Source organism: Scomber japonicus, chromosome 12 (assembly GCF_027409825.1).
Source record: "Scomber japonicus isolate fScoJap1 chromosome 12, fScoJap1.pri, whole genome shotgun sequence".
Taxonomy (NCBI): domain Eukaryota; kingdom Metazoa; phylum Chordata; class Actinopteri; order Scombriformes; family Scombridae; genus Scomber; species Scomber japonicus.
In genome coordinates, this window is record NC_070589.1 from 29582592 (window position 1) to 29604286 (window position 21695).

At 43.6% G+C, this 21695-nt stretch overlaps 1 protein-coding gene across 1 annotated transcript in view; it reads right to left on the bottom strand.

Annotated features, from left to right (window-relative positions):
- Positions 1-341: 341 nt before the first annotated feature.
- LOC128369732 (nuclear receptor coactivator 2-like) overlaps positions 342-21695 on the bottom strand; it is a 48800-nt gene continuing 27446 nt past the window's right edge. Inside the window, exons 2-14 of the mRNA XM_053330809.1 lie at positions 21659-21691; positions 14788-15019; positions 14437-14649; positions 13359-13550; positions 13147-13252; positions 12027-12195; positions 8939-9259; positions 5866-5943; positions 4453-4912; positions 2690-2948; positions 2087-2255; positions 1424-1498; positions 342-437 (exon numbers count right to left, since the gene is read on the bottom strand). Coding sequence (XP_053186784.1) covers positions 426-437; positions 1424-1498; positions 2087-2255; positions 2690-2948; positions 4453-4912; positions 5866-5943; positions 8939-9259; positions 12027-12195; positions 13147-13252; positions 13359-13550; positions 14437-14649; positions 14788-15019; positions 21659-21691 — 2319 coding nt within the window. The 3' untranslated portion in view covers positions 342-425. The remainder of the gene's footprint in view (positions 438-1423; positions 1499-2086; positions 2256-2689; positions 2949-4452; positions 4913-5865; positions 5944-8938; positions 9260-12026; positions 12196-13146; positions 13253-13358; positions 13551-14436; positions 14650-14787; positions 15020-21658; positions 21692-21695) is intronic.

The window sequence follows — 21695 nt, forward strand, 5'->3', positions numbered from 1 at the left end:
CTCTGTCACTAAAGAACGACAGCATCAGATACAGTAAACTAAAAAACGTCCCAGTAGTAGGTTTCCAGTATAATTAATTAGTTGTCATGTTGGGTGGTTCAGACGGCAGTTTCCCTATAATTGCATAAAATGTGTGAATGCAGTTCAGAAGGTTTTTTTTTTTTTTTTTTTTTTTTTTACATGAGTCGGGTTTTTCCGCCTCTCTTTGTGACGAGACGAGCGCCTTTGAGTTTTCTCTGAGTTGACTGGGTGAGGTAGAGGAGGGAGCAAGAGTCTTCGTCGTCATGTGACCCCCCCCCCTGCCACCTCCTCCCCACTACCACTTCCTCCTCCTCCTCATCGATGCTTCCTGATGAGCTGAGAGGAGGAGTCGGTATTTTTGCGAGGGCTCCTGTTGTTTAATATCGTCTCAACTTCAGCGGACGTCAGCAAAAATTCTATAAAAAAAAGAGAAAATCGTGATTAAAGAAGGATTTTTTTTCTTTAACTTTCGTCTGTCCTTCCTTCCTCTTTCCTTCTCTCTTTCTTTGCTCCCTCCCTCCTACCTTCCTTCCTTCTTCCCTCCCTCCTTCCTCCCTTCCTTCCTTCTTTCTCCCTTCCTCCTTTCCTTCCTTCCTTCCTAATTTCTCCCTTCCTTCCTTCCTTCCTTCCTTCCTTCTTCCCTCCCTCCTGTCCTTTCTCCCTTCCTTCCTTCTCCCTCCCTTCCTCCCTCCTTTCCTTCCTTCCTTCTTTCCTCCCTCCTGTCCTTCCTCCCTTCCTTTCCTTCCTCCCTTCCTTCCTTCTTCATTCCCTCCTGTCCTTCCTCCCTTCCTTCCTTCTTGCTCCCTTCCTTCCTTCCTTCCTTCCTTCCTTCCGTCCTCCCTTCCTTCCTTCCTCTCTACCTTCCTTCCTTCTTCTTTCCTTCCTTCCTTCCTCCCTTCCTCCCTCCTTTTCTTCCTCCCCTCCTCTCTCCCTTCCTTCCTTCCTCCCTCCTGTCCTTCCTTCCTCCCTCCCCTCCTCCCTCCCTCCTTCCTTCCTTCCTCCCTCCCTCCTTTCCTTTTCCCTTCCTTCTTTCTCCCTTCCTTCTTTCCTTCCTTCTTCCTTCCCTCCTGTCCTTCCTCTCTCCCTTCCCTCCTGTCCTTCCTCCCTTCCTCTCTCCCTTCCCTCCTTTTCTTCCTTCTTCCTTCCTTCCTTCCTTCCTTCCTCCCTTCCTCCTTTCCTTCCTTGACTCGAGGACAACAGGAAGGTTAAATATCCTCAAAAAATGTTTTATTGAAGAGATATAATGAAACCTTTATGATCCTATAATTTGACTTAGCTTTTGGACAGCTTAGCTTAGCCTTAGTCTGAATTTAGATCAATCAGCAGTATGGAAAATGTTATTTAACATCTTATAACACTTACAATAGTCTATGTAAAGAGTGAATGTGTAGGCCCGACTTACAGAATTGTCTTCACCCTCTTGTGTCATCATGTCTATTCCTGCCAGCTGCTCCAGGATAAGGCTGCCGTCACTCACCTAGGAAAAGTAAGCAGGAGGTAAGTAAATGAGAAAACTGGATTTATAAAGCACCATAAAACTACAATGTACAATGCAAGCAAAGCACAGGAAATAACAACATAAAATCAATAAAACTATGCACAGTGGGAAAACACAGTAGTGATGAAACAGGTGAGTTTTTAATCAGCTTCTTAAACTATTGCTGAGTTTTTTTATAACTAGGGGAAGACAGGTGAAGATGGGGCGAACAAGAAGGTTCCCCTTTTGGTTTTAAGCCTACATTTCTCTCAGTGATCTCACAATAATTCAGACATATTGTTGGCTAACACTAGTGGAAGTCTAGTGGATGCAAAACTCACAACAAACATGCAACCAGCTGCTAGAAGTATTATTTCTCCTAAATAATGAAGATAAGTATTATAAAAGGTAATGACACAACACAGTTAATTTACTAGAAAAGCTACATGTGGAAGTTTCTGTATTGCATCTTCCAGCAAAATGAAATTAATGTAATAACAATACACTATTTATGCTATTTTAAAAAACCCTGTAACAAACTGTAATATAAGAATAAATGTGCTGTATGTGATATTGTCCGTCTCTCACCTGCTCTGTATTCATGGCGGCCATCGAGCTCCTCTGTCCTGACATCTGGTTCATGTTGCCTCCATTGGTCGCCATGGCGCCGTGGCCCATGTTCATGTTGTTGTTGCTGCTGTACATCCCTCCGTTGGGTTGGGAGGGGTACTGGGACTGGGACTGTTGGGGGTACACACTGAAAGGAGGCACGAATCAAGTCAGTATGATATGACTTTATCTACAGAAGTTTCTTATACCATATACATCAATTTATCATATCCTTCCATCCCCCCTTCTTGTCTTCCTTCCTTTCCTTCCTCCCTTCCATCTCTCCTTACTTCCTTCCTCTTTTCCTCCATCCCTCCTTCCTCCCTTCCTCTTTTCCTCCATCCCTCCTTCCTCCTTTCCTTCCTCCCTTCCCTCCTTCCTCCCTTCCTTCCATCCCCCCTTCTTGTCTTCCTTCCTTTCCTTCTTCCCTTTCATCTCTCCTTACTTCCTTCCTCTTGTCGTCCATCCTTCCCTTCCTTACTTCATTTCTTCTTTCCTCCCTTCCTTCCTTCCTTCCTTCCTTCCTTCCTTCTGTCCTTCCTTGACCTGAGGACAACTGGAGGGTGAATGAACTCTTTGTACCTGCTGCTGGTGGAGATGTTGGCTTGTTGAGGCCATCCGTTGAGCTCGGAGCTGGTCTGGTAGCTGGGGGGCCCTCCCTGGTTCGGGCCCTGCGGCTGAGATTGGGGTTGGCCCTGACCCTGCTGCAGCATGGGGCTCTGACCCTGCCCCATCCTGGGGGACAGCAGGGGGCTCTGGGGGGTCGTGGCCCCACACGGGAACCCTGACACTGGATCCTGGTGTTGTTGCTGCTGCTGCTGCTGCTGCTGCTGGCTCATTCCTGCAAGATTTGAAAGAAAGGGAAAGAAAAATAAGCTTGATGTGTGAAAACTAGAGTAGAAACTGACTGAGGACATTAAAGTTATTCAGTTCCAACTCTACTCTCAGATACTTAAGATTATTGCATTTAATTCATTGAAGAGAGATCGAGAGGAAGACAGTACTGACATACAAAATCAATTAAAATCTTAGTTTTTATATGACGTTCTTAGCACAAGACTAACACATAACAAATAAATCACAATAAATCCAAACTATAGCCACTGGGTCCAGTTAAAAATACAAAAAAGGGAGGGAGGAAGGAAGGAAGAAGGAAGGAAGAAGGAAGGAAGAAGGAAGAAGGAAGGAAATGAGGGAGGGAGGAAGGACGAAGGACGGAAAGTAGGGAGGAGGGAAGAAGGGAGGAAGAAGGAAGGAAAGGAGGGAGGAAGAGAGGAAGGACGAAGGAAGGAAAGGAGGGAGGGAGGAAGGGAGGAAGGAAGGAAGGAAGGGAGGCAAGAAGGGAGGAAGGAAGAAGGAAGTAAAGGAGGGAGGAAAGAAGGAAGGAAAGAAGGAAGGAAGGAAGAAGGAAGGAAAGGAGGGAGGAAAGAAGGAACAGTCAAAACAGACGGGTCAATTTGACCCGGGAGGATGACACAAAGGTTAAAAGAAATATGAAAAGACAAAGTAGATGCCACCACCACCAGAACCACCAGAGCTATTTCCCTCCACAGTTACCATCTGTGGTCAAATAGTCTTTTAACCCTCCTGTTGTGTTCGAGTCAAGGAAGGAAGGGAGGAAGGGAGTAAAGGAAAGAAGGAAGGTAGGAAGGAAGGATGGAGGAAAGAAGTAAGTAAGGAAGGTAGGAGGGAGGGAGGGAGGGAGGAAAGGAAATAAGGAAGGTAGGAAGGAAGGATGGAGGAAAGAAGTAAGTAAGGAAGGAAGGTAGGAGGGAGGGAGGGAGGGAGGGAGGAAAGAAGGTAGAAGGGAGGGAGGAAGGAAAGAAGGATATAGGAAAGAAGGAAGGAAGGAAGGAATGACGGAGGAATGAAGTAAGGAAGGAAAGAAGGTAAGAGGGAGGGAGGAAAGAAGGAGAGAAGAAGAAAGAGAGGAAGGTAGGGGGGATGAAGGACAGAAGGAAGGAAGAAAGGGAGAAGAAGGAAAGAAAGAGAGAAGGAGAGAAGGAGAGAGGAAGCACAGATGGAAGGAAGGAAGGAAGGAACAGTCAAAACAGACGGGTCAATTTGACCCGGGAGGACGACAGGAAGGAAGGAATTGATTTATGAAGAAGAAAGAAAGAAAAAGGATGTAAGGAGTGTTTGATTTGCACACAAAAATAAATTAACTGCAAGAAAATAAACAACAACAGCCAATCACCTTAAAAAATGGAAATAACATTATAATAATTACATAGAAACATTAAAAAGATTATATTTGATCACCGCCACCACAGAAAAACAGAGAAAGCGACTTCCACGAAGCACACAGACCACTGTGACGCCGCCGCCGAGCTTTAATAATATACCTGCGCTGCTGAAGTGGAAGGCACTGTGCTGTGATGGTGGACTCATTACCCCGCTGTACTGCCCGCCTACATTTCCCATCATGCCCTGGCTAGCCAGATGATGGCTGGGGGAGAGAGGGGAGGAGAAGGGGCTGGAGGAGGCGGGATGAGGAGGAGGATGAGGAGGTGGAGGAGGAGGAGAGGGCAGGCCGGTACCGTAGCTGGAGGCCGGATAGGGGAACTGCTGCTGCGGGTTTCCTTGTGGGAGACGAGGGTTGGTGCCGCCCATGGGCATCGGCGTAGGGGCGGCCCCCCCGCTGGGCATGTTAGGCGGCATGTTGATGCCCTGCGTCCGCATCATCATGGCACGCTGCTGGTGCACGTGTTGCTGCTGCTGCTGCTGCTGCTGTTGGCGTTGGCGTAGGTGGTTGGTGAGGTACTCTCGCTGACGCTGGGCGAGCATCTGGGCGTTGAGGGTTCCCTGGAAGAGGAAACAAGGCAAGGTGACGTTAAAGACCGTGTAAAGTGAATTCAGACATTTTCTTTCTTCTAAAACACATTAAATAGGTCATAAATGTATTTCTAAAAAAGGTGTAAAAAGCATTTCAACCATTTAGATTTGAATTGTGGAGCTAGGATTAGCATAAACCCGCCCCTGCTGCTGTAGAGGTATAAATACATTCAGCACACACTACTACTACTACAGTCTACAGTTAGCCAGTTAGCTGAGTTAGCAGCCGAGTTAGCCGCCGAGCTAGCAGCCGAGTTAGCCGCCGAGCTAGCAGCCGAGTTAGCCGCCGAGCTAGCAGCTGAGCTAGCTGCTGAAAGCTCTCAGACATAGCGTCCATGTTTTGGGTAGAGGTGGTGACTTTGATTGACAGGTGACACTTGGTAGGGGGCGGGGCTTCAGCGGACTCGGTGGATACTCCCACAGCGTTTGGGAGCAGAGAAAGAGGCTGATTTTTACACAACTTTGAAACCTAATTTCATATATTTGGCGATTTTTTTAAATCATTCAAATTTGGCAGGGTGGTTAACAACACACTTTTCTGTGGTATGTCAAACTCAGAACACATATTTATCCTTACTTTACACGGACTTTAAGTTACGTCTGATTAATAATTATAAACTTCATGCCACTGTGTCGAGGCTTAAACACGAGTCATATCTGAGTATCTAAATTCAGTTTAATGGGGTTTTCCACACTGATAAGAAAACAACTATAGAGGAAACATTTAATACTGAACATGCGTTACAATGATTAAACACGGAGCAGCGAGAGTCAATCATCTACCAGGGGAACATTTCTAATCTGCTAAATGCAAAAACCTCCCTTCAGAATATTTGAATGGTGTTAAGAAGTGAAGTGGAACAAGACACAGAGAGAGAGAAAGACACATATATACATTTTTATACACATTTATATGGACTGACCTGGTTTGGTACATTAGACCTTAGAGGTAGATTCATATTGGACACTCCACTCATCTGGTTCACCATCGGCTGGCGGTTCTACGCAGAGAGAAACAGAATAATTAATTAATTAATTAATTAATTAATTAATCAGAGTCAAAATACATTTAGTCACATGTTGAGTTACAGATGCTTAAAGACCTTTAACCCTCCTGTCGTCCTCCCGGGTCAAATTGACCCCATCTCTCTTGACTGTTCCTTCCTTCCTTCCTTCCTTCCTTCCTTCCTTCCTTCCTTCCTCCCTCTTTAATTCTTCATTCTTCCCCTCCTTCCATACATCTTTCCTCACTTCCTTCCTTCCCTTCCTCCTTTCCTTCCTCCCTTCTTGTCTTCCTTCCTGTCTTCCTTCCTCCCTTTCCTTCCTCCCTTCCATCTCCCCTTACTTCCTTCCTTTTTTCCTCCATTCCTTCCTTCCTTCCTTCTTCCTCCCTTCCTTCCTTCCTTCGTTCCATCCTTCCTTTCCTTCCTCCTTTCCTTCTCTCCTTACTTCCTTCCTTTTTTCCTCAATCCCTCCCTTCCTTCCTTCTTTCCTTCCTTCCTTTCCTTCCTCCCTTCCTTTCCTTCCTCCCTTCCATCTCTCCTTACTTCCTTCCTTTTTTCCTCAATCCCTCCCTTCCTTCCTTCTTTCCTCCCTTCCTTCCTTCGTTCCACCCTCCCTTCATGTCTTCCTTCCTTTCCTTCCTCCCTTCCTTCTCTCCTTACTTCCTTCCTTTTTTCCTCCATCCATTCCTTCTTTCCTCCCTTCCTTCCTCCCTTTCTTCCTTCCTTCCTTCTTTCCAGATTGCAGGAAGTTATTTAAAGATTTCTTATTGGCACAGTGAGGAGGAAGTGATAAAACACTGCTGTCATTACATCATCTCACCACCAGATGGCAGTGTAGACCTCTAGATAAAAGCTGTTCATGGGTAAATCATCCCTTTAGTGCAAATTATATTAAAATAAAAGTGAAGTATAAATCACTTTTAGGGTGGAAATGTTGGATTAAGGAGATCTGAAGATATGAAACAATGCACAAAACTGAATATAAACAATTAGTAGATTAAATAAAGTGTTTAATGTAAGTACACTGTAAAATTATATTATTGTAATTTCACAATAAAATTACTGGCTAATAATTGCAGTAAATTCAAAATGGCATATTGTAATTATTCTACAGTAATTTACATGAAAACCACAGTAATATATTGTGTTTCTACATCAAACCTGACACAATATTACTGTGAAAATACAGTATTTTATTGTGAAATTACAATATGATGCTGTAATAAATAATATCACAGGAACATATTGTGTTTTTCATGTTAAACCAACCACTAAATTACTATAAAACTACAATATTTAATAAAAAAAGGAAGAAAAAAAAGGAAATTTCACATAATAATTGTACAAAAGAAGTAAAAACAAGTATCTCTATACATTAATACAAGTACATACAATCAAGAACAGGAACAATTATAAGGAAATTGGATTTTAAGAGCGCCTGCAATTATCTTTACATTGTGTGTGTGTGTGTGTGTGTGTGTGTGTGTGTGTGTGTGTGTGTGTGTGTGTGTGTGTGTGTGTGTGTGTGTGTGTTCATCGTTTCAGTTTCTCAGCTTCCTGCGTTCATCAGCACTTCCCCCGCACGTTTTGTTCTTTTCTGGCCGCTGCTGCTTAAACTCATTGAACCCTTGTTGGCTGGGCGTCTGCTCCGATGCGTCGAGTGTGATAAGAAAAAAAACAACTCAGGCTGCTTTGTTTTTTTAATTTGACTATCTAATATAAGAGGTACGAGGTACGACCGGCGTCTCTTTTCATGGTAATGAGGGTTTGCTGTTTAATAAAGATGAAAACGAGTGTGTGTGTAAAGCAGGGGTGTCAAACATGTGGCCCGTGGGCCAGAACCGGCCCGCCAAGGGGTCCGCCCCGGCCCACTTCCTGTCTTCTTTTCCTTAATAGATAATTCAGAGTCTTAATATGTAGAAAGCTCTCATATCTCATATTAGCTGCATCACACTTTCTAATTTTATATAACTCTGCTCTGCTGGATGCTAAAAAGAGTTGTCCTCTTCATATCCATGTTGCTATGGTAACGCTAGCCACACCCTGATCCCCACCTGTATGCGACTGTTTCTCATCTATCTGCCACAACCTTCCTGGTTCGTGCTCGATAAACTTTTAAAACCCATTTCTGTCTTTCTGGGGAGGGGGGGTTTAAATAAATGATAAGTTGCCACGTACTAGCTCTTCATATCCATGTTGCTATGGTAACGCTAGCCACACCCTGATCCCCACTTGTTTCTCGTCTACCTACCACAACATTCCTGGTTCGTGCTTAATAAACTTTTAAAACACATTTCTGTCTTTCTGGGGGGGGGGGGGTTTAAATTAATGATAAGTTGCCACGTACCAGCTCTTCATATCCATGTTGCTATGGTAACACTACCTGTATGCGACTGTTTCTCATCTATCTACCACAACACTCCTGCTTCGTGTTCAATAAACTTTTAAAACCCATTTCTGTCTTCTTGTTTTTTTTTAAAATAAATGATAAATTGCCACGTACCAGCTCTTCATATCCACGTTGCTATGGTGACACTAGCCACACCCTGATCCCCACCTGTTTCTCATCTATCTACCACAACCTTCCTGGTTCGTGCTCAATAAACTTTTAAAACCCATTTCTGTCTTTCTGGGTTTTTTTTAAAAATTAATGATAAGTTGCCACGTACCAGCTCTTCATATCTATGTTGCTATGGTAACACTACCTGTATACAACTGTTTCTCATCTATCTACCACAACACTCCTGGTTCGTGCTCAATAAACTGTTAAAACCCATTTCTGTCTTCCTGTTTTAAAAAAAAAAAAAGATAAGTTGCCACATACCAGCTCTTCATACCCCTGTTGCTATGGTAACACTAGCCACACCCTGATCCCCACCTGTTTCTTGTCTATCTACCACAACACTCCTGGTTTGTGCTCAATAAACTTTTAAAACCCATTTCTGTCTTTCTGGGTTGTTTTTTTTAAAATAAATGATAAGTCGCCACGTACCAGCTGGGCCTGGAGTCTGTGCTGCAGCTGAAGCCTCATGTTGTTAGGCTGGGGGGGGACTACAGGGTTAGGCCCTCCTGGCCTCATCCCGGCTGGTCTGGGCCCTAAGCCTCCAGGCATCCTCATCATTGGTGGGTAGCCAGCGTGTGGCATCCTCTGCGGCCCCATATGGCCCCCCATAGAGGGTCCGTGGAACCCGCCATCTGGAGGCAGGCCGCCGTAGCCCGACTGAGTGGCATAGTGTTGGCTGTACAGGGGAGGTTTCATACCGGCTGCTGGGTCTGCAGAGCCAAGGTACTGGTCCTGGTCTGACATCGGGCCCTAATGGGGGGAGAAGATGAGATATGAGGAATGAATAAAACATGATTGACATGTTGCTACTCTGCATATGTGGAGTTTAACCTCAATATCTTCTCTTGTTTCCTGTTTTTTGGTGTTTAAATTGTCAGATGGAGCGACTTACCGCTATAAATGTAATATATCAATGACACTAATGATAAATATTTTATTATTCTGGTGTTTTCTCAACTTTTACTATTAAAATTTTACATTTACAAAATCATAAATACATGCAGTAACAGTCAGGAGTTTCGACATTCAACAAATCGGCTAATACAAATCAGTTCATAACCTTTTGATCTTTTTTCCCTCTTCATCAATATCGACATTATAAAGTCTCAAATTTACGAGAAACCGCTGCTTGAACAATATAGCCGTACATTTATTACTCTTCACTGGCTGTTACTCTGCATATGTGGAGTTTATCCTCAATATCTTCTCTTGTTTCCTCTGTTTTTTGGTCTTTAAATAGTCAGATAACTGTAATATAATAATTACGCTAATTACAAATATTTTATTATTCAGGTATTTTCTCAACTTTTACTATTTCAATTTTACATTCACAAAAGTATAAATACAAGCAGTAACAGTCAGAAGCCTCTTCATCAATATCGACATTATAAAGTCGCACATTTACAAGAATAAAAGTCCGATATTGAACATTTAGTACTCTTCACTTTTCTGCCACTTCTCATCCACAATACACTCATTTCTGTTCTACTCCTTCAAAATAAAACTACTACATCTTCACTGTGTGAATGTTTAACCAGAACAGCGCTTTTATTATTCTGGTGATTTCTTAACTTTTACATTCACAAAATTATAAATACATAAAGTAACATTCAGGAGTTTGGACATTCAACAAATCAGTTCATAACCTTTTTATCTTTTTTGCCTCTTCAACAATATCCACAATACACTCACTTCTGTTCTACTCCTTCAAAATAAAACTACTTCATCGTCACTGTGTGAATGTTTAACCCTTAAACAGACAACGTGCACCAGGAGATACAGACTCTTTAACCTTCGTGTTGTCCTCCCGGGTCCTTCCTCTGTCCTTCCTTCCTTCCTTCCTCTGTCCTTCCTTCCTTCCTTCCTTCATCTGTCCGTCCGTCCTTCCTTCCTTCCTTCCTTCTTTCCTTCCTTCCTCAGATCTAAGTTCAGCTGTTAGGGTAAATGTTCCCTCCTTCTGTCCTGTCTTCCTTCCTTCATCTGTCCTTCCTTCCTTCCTCCCTCCTTTCCTTCCTTCTTCCTCCCTCCCTTCCTTCCCTTCCTCCATCCTTTCCTTCCTTCTTCCCTCCTTTCCTTCCTACCTTTCTTCCTTCCTCCCTCCTTCCTTTCCTTCCTTCTTCCTCCCTTCCTTCCCTTCCTCCCTCCTTTCCTTCCTTATTCCCTCCTTTCCTTCCTACCTTCCTTCCTTCCTCCCTCCTTCCTTTCCTTCCTTCTTCCTCCCTTCCTTCCCTTCCTCCCTCCTTTCCTTCCTTATTCCCTCCTTTCCTTCCTACCTTCCTTCCTTCCTCCCTCCTTCCTTTCCTTCCTTCTTCCTCCCTTGCTTCCCTTCCTTCCTCCTTTCCTTCCTTCTTCCGTCCTTTCCTTCCTTCCTTCCTTCTTTCCTTCATTCCTTCCTTACTTGAGGTGCAAATGACATAACTAGTAAGGTCTGTTTAAGGGTTAACCAGAAGAAACATGAATTGACTCTCAGCCATCTGTTTATTATCTCGTTATCTGTTAACCCACCAGAATCACCTTATCATCGTAAACATCCGGACTTTGAAAAGACATTGCAAGAAACTGGGCCTGAGTCAAAGTTTATTTCTCATAAATTTGAAGGAGTAGAACAGAAGTGTGTGGATATGTGGATGCACAGCGACAGACGTGTGATCAGAAAAGTGAACTGTATTAAATGTGAGGCTGTCCTGTTCAAGCATCGGAGCCTCCCTGCTTTTATTTTATAATGTATGTAAGTGTCTATAACGCTCGGTTACACAAGTATCTCCTTATTGCTAAACCCAACTGAAAAGTACAATTTGAGCAGTTCCTCTATGGCAGGCTTAATGCACCACAAGCAACGTCTCTCCAGGGTTGCAAAGTGAGGCTATTTGATTATTTGGCAGTTTGAAGTTTTTTCCTCACAAATTTGAGCATATTCAAGGTTTATTCTTGTAAATTTACGACTTTAATCTCAGAAATTTGAGTTTCTTTCTTGAAATATTGCTTTAAAGGTGCATCATTTACACTGGTTTTTACTGTATAAGAAGCACTAAAGAACATGATAAATAAAAAATGGTGGAAAGACAGTCTATGACAGAAGTGTCAAACTCATTTTCATTCAGGGGCCACATACAGACCAATTTGATCTCATGTGGGCCGGATCATTAAAAAGATGGAAGGAAATAAGAAGAGAAAGAATGGAAGAAGGAAGAAAGGGAGGAAATAAGAAGGGAAGGAAGGAAAGACAGGCAAAAGGAAGGAGGGAAGAAAGGTAGGAAAGACAGACAGACGGAAGAAAGGACAGGAGGAAGAAAGGGAGTTAGGACAGATGGAAGGAAGAAAGGAAGAAAGGAAGGTAGGAAGGACAGATGGAAGGAAGAACAGAAGGAAGAAAGGGAGGAAAGACAGATGGAAGGAAGGAAGAAAGGGAGGAAGTATGGAAGGAAGGATAAGAACACAGGAAGGAAAGTGGGCCGGACTGAACCATACATTTGTAATTTCTTACTCTCCACCAGCCAGCGAGTTTGACGGTGCTCACCTGTCCAGCCAGAGTGGGGATTCCCAGCATCTTGTCGATCTCCTCCAGACCCTCGTAGTCCTTCAGCATTGAGCACAGCTGGTTGAGTAGGGATCCTTCATCCGGCGGACCCTCGGGCCCCGTGTTGCAGCACCCCATCCTTTCCTCTTGTGGGACTCCGTACGGCGGCCTGAAAAGATAAAGATCAGTGTCACCGCTTTGTGTTTTTACGAATCCAAGATGATGCCTATTAAACAAAAAGTTTTCAAGCTTCCAGTTTTGCTTCTGCTTTTTTGGGCACACTGCACATGCTCATTAGTGTTTCTCTGGCTGGAGCGGCCCCCCATGTTCGTAATCGGCTGATAGACTTTATATTAGAATGATGGCAAAAATGTGAAGTTTTACAAATACAAAAGCTGCATGGATTACCTAATAAAAAGAGTAATACTTGACCTTGTTTGCAGCTTGAGGTGTAAAAAAACATTTCAACCATTTAGATTTGAATTGTGGAGCTAGGATTCACAAACTGTGTTTCAAGATTTCTGTGTTCAGGATTTAGTGGGCGGGTCTGAAAATCATCGCAGCGTTAGCATAAACCCGCCCCTGCTGCTGTAGAGGTATAAATATATTCAGCACACACTACTACTACTACAGTCTACAGTTAGCCAGTTAGCTGAGTTAGCTGCCGAGCTAGCAGCTGAGCTAACCACCGAGCTAGCAACTGAGCTAACCACAGAGTTAGCCGCCGAGCTACCAGCGCCGCCGAGCTAACCGCCGAGTTAGCAGCAGAAAGCTCTCAGACGTAGCATCCATGTTTCTGGTAGAGGTGGTGACTTTGATTGACAGGTGACACTTGGTAGGGGGCGGGGCTTCAGCGGACTCGGCGGGAACTCCCACAGCGTTTGGTAGCAAAGGCTGAGTTTTACACAACTTTGAAGCCTAATTTCATATATTTGGCGATTTTTTTAATCATTCAAATTTGGCAGGGTGGTTAACAACACACTTTGCTGTGGTATGTCAAACTCAGAACACATATTTATTCTTACTTTACACAGACTTTTTGGGATGTCGATGCGTTCTGCTCCCTTAATACATTCATGGTATAATACTCAACGACTATGTACAGGAATGAATCTGCTACCTGTTTTGGTTTCCATAGTGATCCATCATCATCCTGTCTGGCCATGGAGCCGTCTGATTGGGCGCTACGTGCTGCTGAGGGTAGGTGGGGTTTGTCATCTCCATCTCTGATAGAGGAAGAAGAAAGAGGAAAATTAAAAAAATAAATTAAAAAAAACCTCATTAATGCATCCATCCATCTTTCTTTCCATCTATCCATCATTCTCATCTCACCGTTGCCCATCATCTGCATGTTGACCATGCCTCTGGATCCAGGCGGGCCGTTGCCTCTCATGGGAAGCGCAGCGTTCATGTTGGGCATCATGCGACCGGGTCCGACCCCCTGACCCATTACGGCCGCTGGATTGGCCCCCATTGACCCTTGGGGGCCCCAACCCTGCTGCATTGAGCCCCGACTCATCATGCCTGGTATTCGGAGAGCAGAGAGCAGAATTAGTTAGAAAAATGAAATACATTTATTAATACAAAAGCTAAAAATCATGTTCTTCTTATAAGGAGCACCGAGATAAAATTATGTTTTTCTGGGAATCAATTTATTTTAAGAATGTAATTTTCTAGTGATTCACCTGGATTTGACTCTCCACAAAACTCCATGTTTGAACTGTTTCATACAATGAATTATTATAACATTTTTTCTAGGAAATAAAACAGATGTGACCCAGAGTGCTGTACGGTCATAAGGTTTAAATCTCTACATTTGCCTCAAGTCTTACAGGGTTTCTTTCTTTTCTTACATTTGAGAGCTGTAAAAAAACTGAATTTTCCTAAAGTGACCAATAGTTTACATAAATGGAAATAAAATCCATTTTTTTTTACTTATTTACATGTACACATATTTATATATGGAAAAATACAAGTTGAACCTGTTTTTTGTTTTTTTTTAAATCCAAAAATCAGCATTCAAACATGTTGGATTCATCATATTCAATAAAATGTTCTCCTGGATCATAAAATAGTGATTTATAATAGTCTTTTTTCCATAAGATTAACCAAACGTTTATAAATGACTGCTGAGGGAATTTATGAATGTGAATTGGTGTAGAGACCAATCATGAGTCAGAATATGAACAGTATGTAAAGGTTAAATACAGCCCCATATTTGAGCCCTTAAACTAAACTGTTTTACACAATAAAACTATTTTAATATGATATTTTTTCTAGGAATTAAAACAGATGTGACCCAGTGTGCTGTACGGACATAAATAAATATAAGATAAAGGATTTATTCTAACATGATGCTCCTAAGCTGGAGAGGCAAAATGCTTCAGAGCTATTTAATCTCCGTCCTTACCTGCGTTGGCCATTGCAGCCTGGTTAGGCATGCACGCGTGATTTCCCATCATGCTTTGGTGCTGTTGCATTAAAGTGTAAGGGCTGTTGTTCCTGTGCTGAGGAGGGAAGGGTCTGGCAGCGTTGTGGTTGGGGCCCATACCGCCGTCCAGAGACATGCTCCTGACTGGAGGAGCGGCTCGAATCGGCTGGTTGGGCCTGGCACCATTAAAGCCTGATGGGACGATAAAAAGGGATTTAGATCAATTTTAAACATTTTTAAGAAGCAGAAAGGATCCAAATTCCTCTCCAGACACACACACACACACACAAACACACACACACACACACACACACACTGCTGCAGACGTACCTGCAGGGCCCATGGGAGGGAAAGCTTGGTGCTGGTTCGGAGGACTGCTGCCGGTGCTGTCCGTCATCTGCAGGATGTCGCTGATGATGGTCTGTTTGTCCACAGAGGAGCCAGGTGGTGCAGAAGAGGAGGATGAAGATGAAGCTGCACCTCTGGATTGCGGCTGGCCCGAGAACAGCTGCTGCTGGCCGCCATTCTGCAGATCCTCCAGCAGGTCCTCCAGCTCACTGGACTGAAAGGAGCCAAGAAAAAAGGGAAGAAACAGGATTTAGAAGATAGATAGTAGAGAAGCTTATTTAAGGTATTTGCAGGTAAATGATCTCAATGTAATGGCAGATGATTATAGCATTTAAAGCAGGGGTATCAAACATGCGGCTCGTGGGCCAGAACCGGCCCGCAGAGGGGTGCAATCCGGCCCACTTTCCTTCCTGTGCTCTTTTCCTACCTTCCTTTTATCCTTTCTTTGTTCCTTCCTACCTTTCTTCCTTCTGTCCTTCCTACCTTTCTTCCTTCTGTCCTTCCTTCCATCTGTCCTTCCTACCTTTCTTCCTTCTGTCCTTCCTTCCATCTGTCCTTCCTCCCTTTCTTCCTTCTGTCCTTCCTCCCATCTGTCCTTCCTCCCTTCCTTCCATCTGTCCTTCCTCCCTTTCTTCCTTCTGTCCTTCCTACCTTTTTTCCTTCTGTCCTTCCTCCCATCTGTCCTTCCTCCCTTTCTTCCTTCTGTCCTTCCTCCCTTTCTTCCTTCTGTCCTTCCTACCTTCCTTCCATCTGTCCTTCCTCCCTTCCTTCCATCTGTCCTTCCTCCCTTCCTTCCATCTGTCCTTCCTCCCTTTCTTCCTTCTGTCCTTCCTCCAACATTTATTAACTGGTAAAATGTATTTCCTGTGCTTTGAGGGTGTGACCTTTTTGGTGTGTCGTCACCGTTCAACCAGTAGTTAAATTACTAAAGCACTATAAAAACACTATATATTCTTTTTTATAAACCCACAATTTTTTAAAGCACTTCCTGTTTTATTATTGGAGAAAATCTTGTATGTGCCTTTAAAGGAGTTTTTGAAGAAATAATTATCAGATGATCATTAGCACAACATCTTTAATACAAAATTCGCTTTCCTAATGACTCCATAATGTTTTTATCTTATAAAATATGCATTAAAAGTACTTTCTGTCTGTTTTTTTTTGTTAATTGTTTATTGGGATTTGCACTTTGACCCTCCAGAAAATCTTTTTTTATTATGCATGGCAGGAATGTTTGGTATGGAAACACACAGATTTAATTTAAAGATGCAGGAAGCCTGAAAAAACTGATTATGACATTAAAAAAAAGAAAGAAATGTGACATGAAACATTCATAAAATAGCCACGTGAAAGCTGATATTTACTTTTTGATGACAACATTGGAAGAAACTGAAACCCCCCCCGCCGCCCAGCATTATACTGTAATTTAACCCACACACACACACACATACATAGACACACACACACACACAAACACACACACACACACACGCAGGAATGGCTTCCTCAGGCCGTTTGGCTGATGAATAGAGGAGGAGCTAAAAATAAACTGCCATCGCTAATGAGGTCATGTGTGATGTGCAGCAAGACACACAGTTACAGCTCTGTTTAGCTAAATTACACACACACACACACACACACACACACACACACACACACACACACACACACACACACACTCAACACAACATAGATGATGACAGCCGTCTCCTCCCAAACACTTTTTATTGCATGTAAAGAGCTTACAGTATTATAATGTAAAGATAATATTAGCTTGTGTCTTTACCCAAATTAAACTTTGTCATATTAAGAAGCTGCTCTAAGGTTAGCAGTAAAAGCTAATGTTAGCACCGCTGAGTCTCATACTTGTACTTTATATATATATGATATGCAGTCTCAGTTTATTATGCCGGATACAGTAACAGTTAGCTAACAGCTAACAGCTAACAAGCAAACTTATAAGTAAATTAAATATATTAAAAAAAAGAAAAAAAAATCCCCAAAGCTGCCATTAGATGTTAGCAAAGAGCCGTTTCTTCCTTGTAGCACCTTCTTTTTTGTAACATTGTGCAGTTAAAAGCACTTTATGTTCTGATTTTTCTGCAAAACTTTGACTAAAATTGCGCTTTAAAGAAGAATAGAGAAGTCTAGTTAAAGAAGTCTAGACAAGTTTACATCTCTTCACTTCCCTGTTTGAGGAAAATCATTTTAAGAAAGGCAGAAAATGTCAGAGAGGATGTGGATATCAGGTTTTTAAAATAAAATAATCTACATTCTGAATCTGGTTAAGTCTGTATAGCTTACTTAGCTCAGTTTTTAGGATGGGTAAGACAGTAAGTAATGCTCTCTTCTTGTTGAAACTGCATCTACAAGCATGATATAAGACATAATATGATATTTAATTTAATGTCAGAGCACTAATAATACAGATATCTCCACTTGGCCTCCAAAGAAAGCATAAAAAATATCTGTAAATAGTCTTTTTAACCACTCAAAGTGCTTTTACACCTTCATACACTGATGACAGGGCTGTTGGTGCAGCCATCAGGAGTAATTTAGGGTTAAGTATCTGTTTAAACACTATAAAAAGTAAGTACACAGTCTTATACAAACACACACTGTCTCCTTCTCTTCTGCACTTTCCAACCTGCAACTTTTTTTATCTTATACTTTATTTCTCTTTCAATTTAATTCAAATCTAATGTCTATTTATTGTAATTTTTATTGTGTATAAAAGCTGCTAACTCATGCTAGATAATGTTAAAACAGCTTAAGGGACTACTGAGGATAAGTCACCTCCTCCTCCTCCTCCTCCTCCTCGTTGTCCTCTTTCTCCTTTACGCTGTTTCTGCAACTCACTGCTTTACTTTTCTCTAGAGGAGGAGGAGACGTCTTCCTTTTTACACTCCACCCCCCTCTCCCTTCATCTTTGCCTTGTGAAATTTATGTTTTCCTATATACAGTATTATCAGATGCCTTCTCTCTATAAGACACACACACACACACACACACACACACACACACACACACACACACACACACACACACACACACACACACACACACACACACACACACTAACACACACATATACCCAAAGGAAGTGGCTGTATTACGATTAACCCTCTTGTTGTCCTCGAGTCAAGGAAGGAAGGGAGGAAGAAGGAAGGAAAGGAGGGAGGAAGGAAGGAAGGAAAGGAGGGAGGAAGGAAAGAAGGGAGGAAAGGAAAGAAGGAAGGGAGGAAGGAAAGGAAGGAAGGAAGGAAGGAAGGTAGGTAGGTAGGTGGGAGGGAGGAAAGGAAAGAAGGAAGGTAGGTGGGAGGGAGGAAAGGAAAGAAGTAAGGGAGGAAAGGAGGGAGGAAGGGAGGAAGGAAGGAAGGAAGGACGGAGGAAATAAGGAAGGTAGGTAGGTAGGTGGGAGGGAGGAAAGGAAGGGAGGAAGGAAGGAAGGAGGGAAGGAAAGAAGGAGGGAGGGAGGAAGGAAAGAAGAAAGGAGGACGACACTCTCTAACACACACACACACACACACACACACACACACTAACACACATACATACCAGGTGATGAAAGCCCCAGGAAGTGGCTGTATAAACACTTCCTGTCTGTAGACTTCTGTCAGATATCATCTTTAACTCATCGGGGAGTTGTGCACACACACATGTACATATGTATACACACACAGTACAAACACAGACATGTGAACAGAGCTCTGCATATCTCATCGGAGCGTCTTATATTTCACTTCGGGAGGATCAGAGTAATGTGGGACATCTACGTAAGCTCCAGGGCATTTATCTCTTTTTCTATTTGATTATTTTAAAGCTAACTAGTAGCAGTAGAGCTGGGGGCGATTATGGCAAAAATTAAAATCACGATTAATTTAACTTTTAACCTTGATTACGATTAACCCTCGAGTCAAGGAAGGAAGGGAGGAAGAAGGAAGGAAAGGAGGAAGAAGGAAGGAAAAGAGAGAGGAAGGTAGGAAGGAAGGGAGGAAGGAAGGAATGAAGGAAGGTAGGTGAAAGGGAAGGAAAGAGAGAGGGAAAGAAAGGAAGGAAGGGAGGGAGGAAGGAAGGAAAGGAGGGAGGGAGGATGGAGGAAATAAGGAAGGGAGGAAAGGAAAGAAGGAGGGAGGAAGGAAGGAATGAAGGAAGGTAGGTGGGAGGGAGGGAGGAAAGGAAATAAGGAAGGAAGGAAGGAAGGACGGAGGGAAGGTAAGAAGGAGGGAGGGAGGAAGGAAGGAAGGAAAGGAGGGAAGAAAGAAAGAAGGGAGGAAAGGAAAGAAGGAAGGACGGAGGAAATAAGGAAGGAAGGTAGGTGGGAGGGAGGAAAGGAAGGAAGGTAGGTGGGAGGGAGGAAAGGAAAGGAAAGAAGGGAGGAAGGAAGGAAAGAAGGAAGGAAGGAAGGGGCATTACCTTAATCTACCTTACAGGACATTAAGTCTTCAAAACCTGCTGTAGTAGTATTGGAAGTTATCAATCCCCACATATAGGTTTCCCTTTTTACTTCATGCACACACACACACACACACACACACACACACACACACACAAACACACACACACACACACACACACACACACACACACACGTTAAAGCCTTTACAGTCCTCCTCTCTGCCTCCCATTCCCAAGTGTCTTGTGTTTCAGGGTGTGTACTAAACTCCTGACAGCTTGCCATCGGCTGCCTTAAGAGGGGAAGTCAACACACACCCCCTACACACACACACACACACACACACACACACACACACACACACACACACACACACACACACCCTACACACACACACACACACACACACACACACACACACACACACACACCGAGGACGGAGCCAAGCAGCAAGCGTCAGCTCAGCAGCTACTGAGCTTCTCACTCGGAGGTGTTTATAGGAGCTGTTACATGCATCCATATGTGTCCAGTCCAAATCCAGGAGTTAATTCGGAAAGACTGCTTTTAGCGTTGGTGCTGAAAACTCGTTCAACCTGTCGTAATATAATCTGAAACTCTGAAACTCGATACTCTCACACCTCTGGGACACTTCAGGACTCTGATTAATAACCGTTCACTGTTGTTTATGGTTGTAAATGGTTTAACCCTCCTGTTGTCCTCGAGTCAAGGAAAGAAGGGAGGAAGAAGGAAGGAAGAGAGGAAGAAGGAAGGAAAGGAGGGGAGGAAGGAAGGTAGGAAGGGGAGGGAGGAAAGAAGGGAGGAAAGGAAAGAAGGAAGGAAGGAAGGAAGTAAGGAAGGAAGGGAAGGGAAGGAAGAAGGAGGGAGGAAAGAAGGAAGGAAGGATGGAAGGAAGGATGGAAGGAAGGAAGGAAGGAAGGAAGTAAGGAAGGAAGGAAGGGAAGGAAAGAAGGAGGGAGGGAGGAAGGAAGGAAGGAAGGAAGGTAGGTGGGAGGGAGGGTGGGAAGGAAAGAAGGAGAGAGGAAGGAAGGAAGGAAGGGAGGAAGAAGGAAGGAAAGGAAAGGGGGGAGGAAGGAAAGAAGGGACGAAAGGAAGGAAGGAAGGAAGGAAGGAAGGTGGGAGGCAGGGTGGGAAGGAAAGAAGGAGGGAGGAAGGAAGGAAAGAAGGAAGGAAGGAAGGAGGGAGGGAGGAAGGAAGGAAGGGGAGGGAGGAAGGAAGGAAGGAAGGAAGGAAGGTGGGAGGCAGGGTGGGAAGGAAAGAAGGAGGGAGGAAGGAAGGAAAGAAGGGGAGGGAGGAAGGAAGGAAGGAAGGAAGGAGGGAGGAAGGAAGGAAGGGGAGGGAGGAAGGAAGGAAAGGAGGGAGGAAGGAAAGAAGGGAGGAAAGGAAAGAAGGAAGGAAGGAAGGAAGGAAGGAAGGAAGGAAGGACCCAGATCCAAAGCCTACAAACATAACTTGTACATTTTATGAGTCGTATTATTAATCTCCAAATATAACGGAGGCTGATGAGAGAGCCATCTGTAGTTTTACAACCAGACCACATCACAACCTACTGCTACATGAAAGTTCATCCTCCTGGGAAGAGTTAATGTCCGAACCAAATTTAATACCATAAATATTTTTCTGGTATTATCTGGCATTTGTTTTGTTCCACACGATGGGAACTTTATTTTTTTGAGGAGGAAAAAAATGTTCTGGGAAACTGACATCTCATTTCAACTCTTATGTAAGGGTCAAATTGACCCCGTCTGTTTTGACTGTTCCTTCCTTCCTTCCTTCCTTCCTTCCTTCCTTCCTTCCTTCCTTCCTTCCTTTCCTCCCTCCCATCTACTTTCCTTCCTTCCTTATTTCCTCCGTCCTTCCTTCCTCCCTCCCTCCCTCCCTTCCTTCCTTTCTCCCTCCTTTCCTTCCTTCTTCCTCATTCCCTTCCTTCTTCCTCCCTTCCTTCATTATTTCCTCCATCCTTCCTTCCTTCCTTACTTCCTTCCTTTCCTTCCTCCCTTCTTTCCCTCCCCCTCCCTCATTTCCTTCCTCCCTCCCTCCCTTCCTTTCTCCCTCCTTTCCTTCCTTCTTCCTTCCTTCCTTCCTTCCCTTCCTTCCTTTCCTCCCTCCCACCTACCTTCCTTCCTTCCTTACTTTCTCCCTCCCTCCCTCCCACCTCCCTTCCTTCCTTCCTCCCTTCCTTCTTTCCTCCCTTCTTTCCCTCCTCCCTCCCTCCCTCCCTCCCTCCCTCCCTCCCTCCTTTCCTTCCGTCTTCCTCATTTCTTTCCTCCTTCTTCCTCCCTTCCTTCCTTGACTTGAGGACAACAGGAGGGTTAAGAACATTTTCTCACCATATTGAGAGAAATCGTGATTCAGCAGCGTTACGTTTCAAGCTCAACATGCTGTAATTTCGAGGAGACAGAGTTGAACCATGACAACTTCCTGTTTCTAATCACTCACCTGCTCCGCCATGTTGAAACCCGGATCCTGCTTCTCC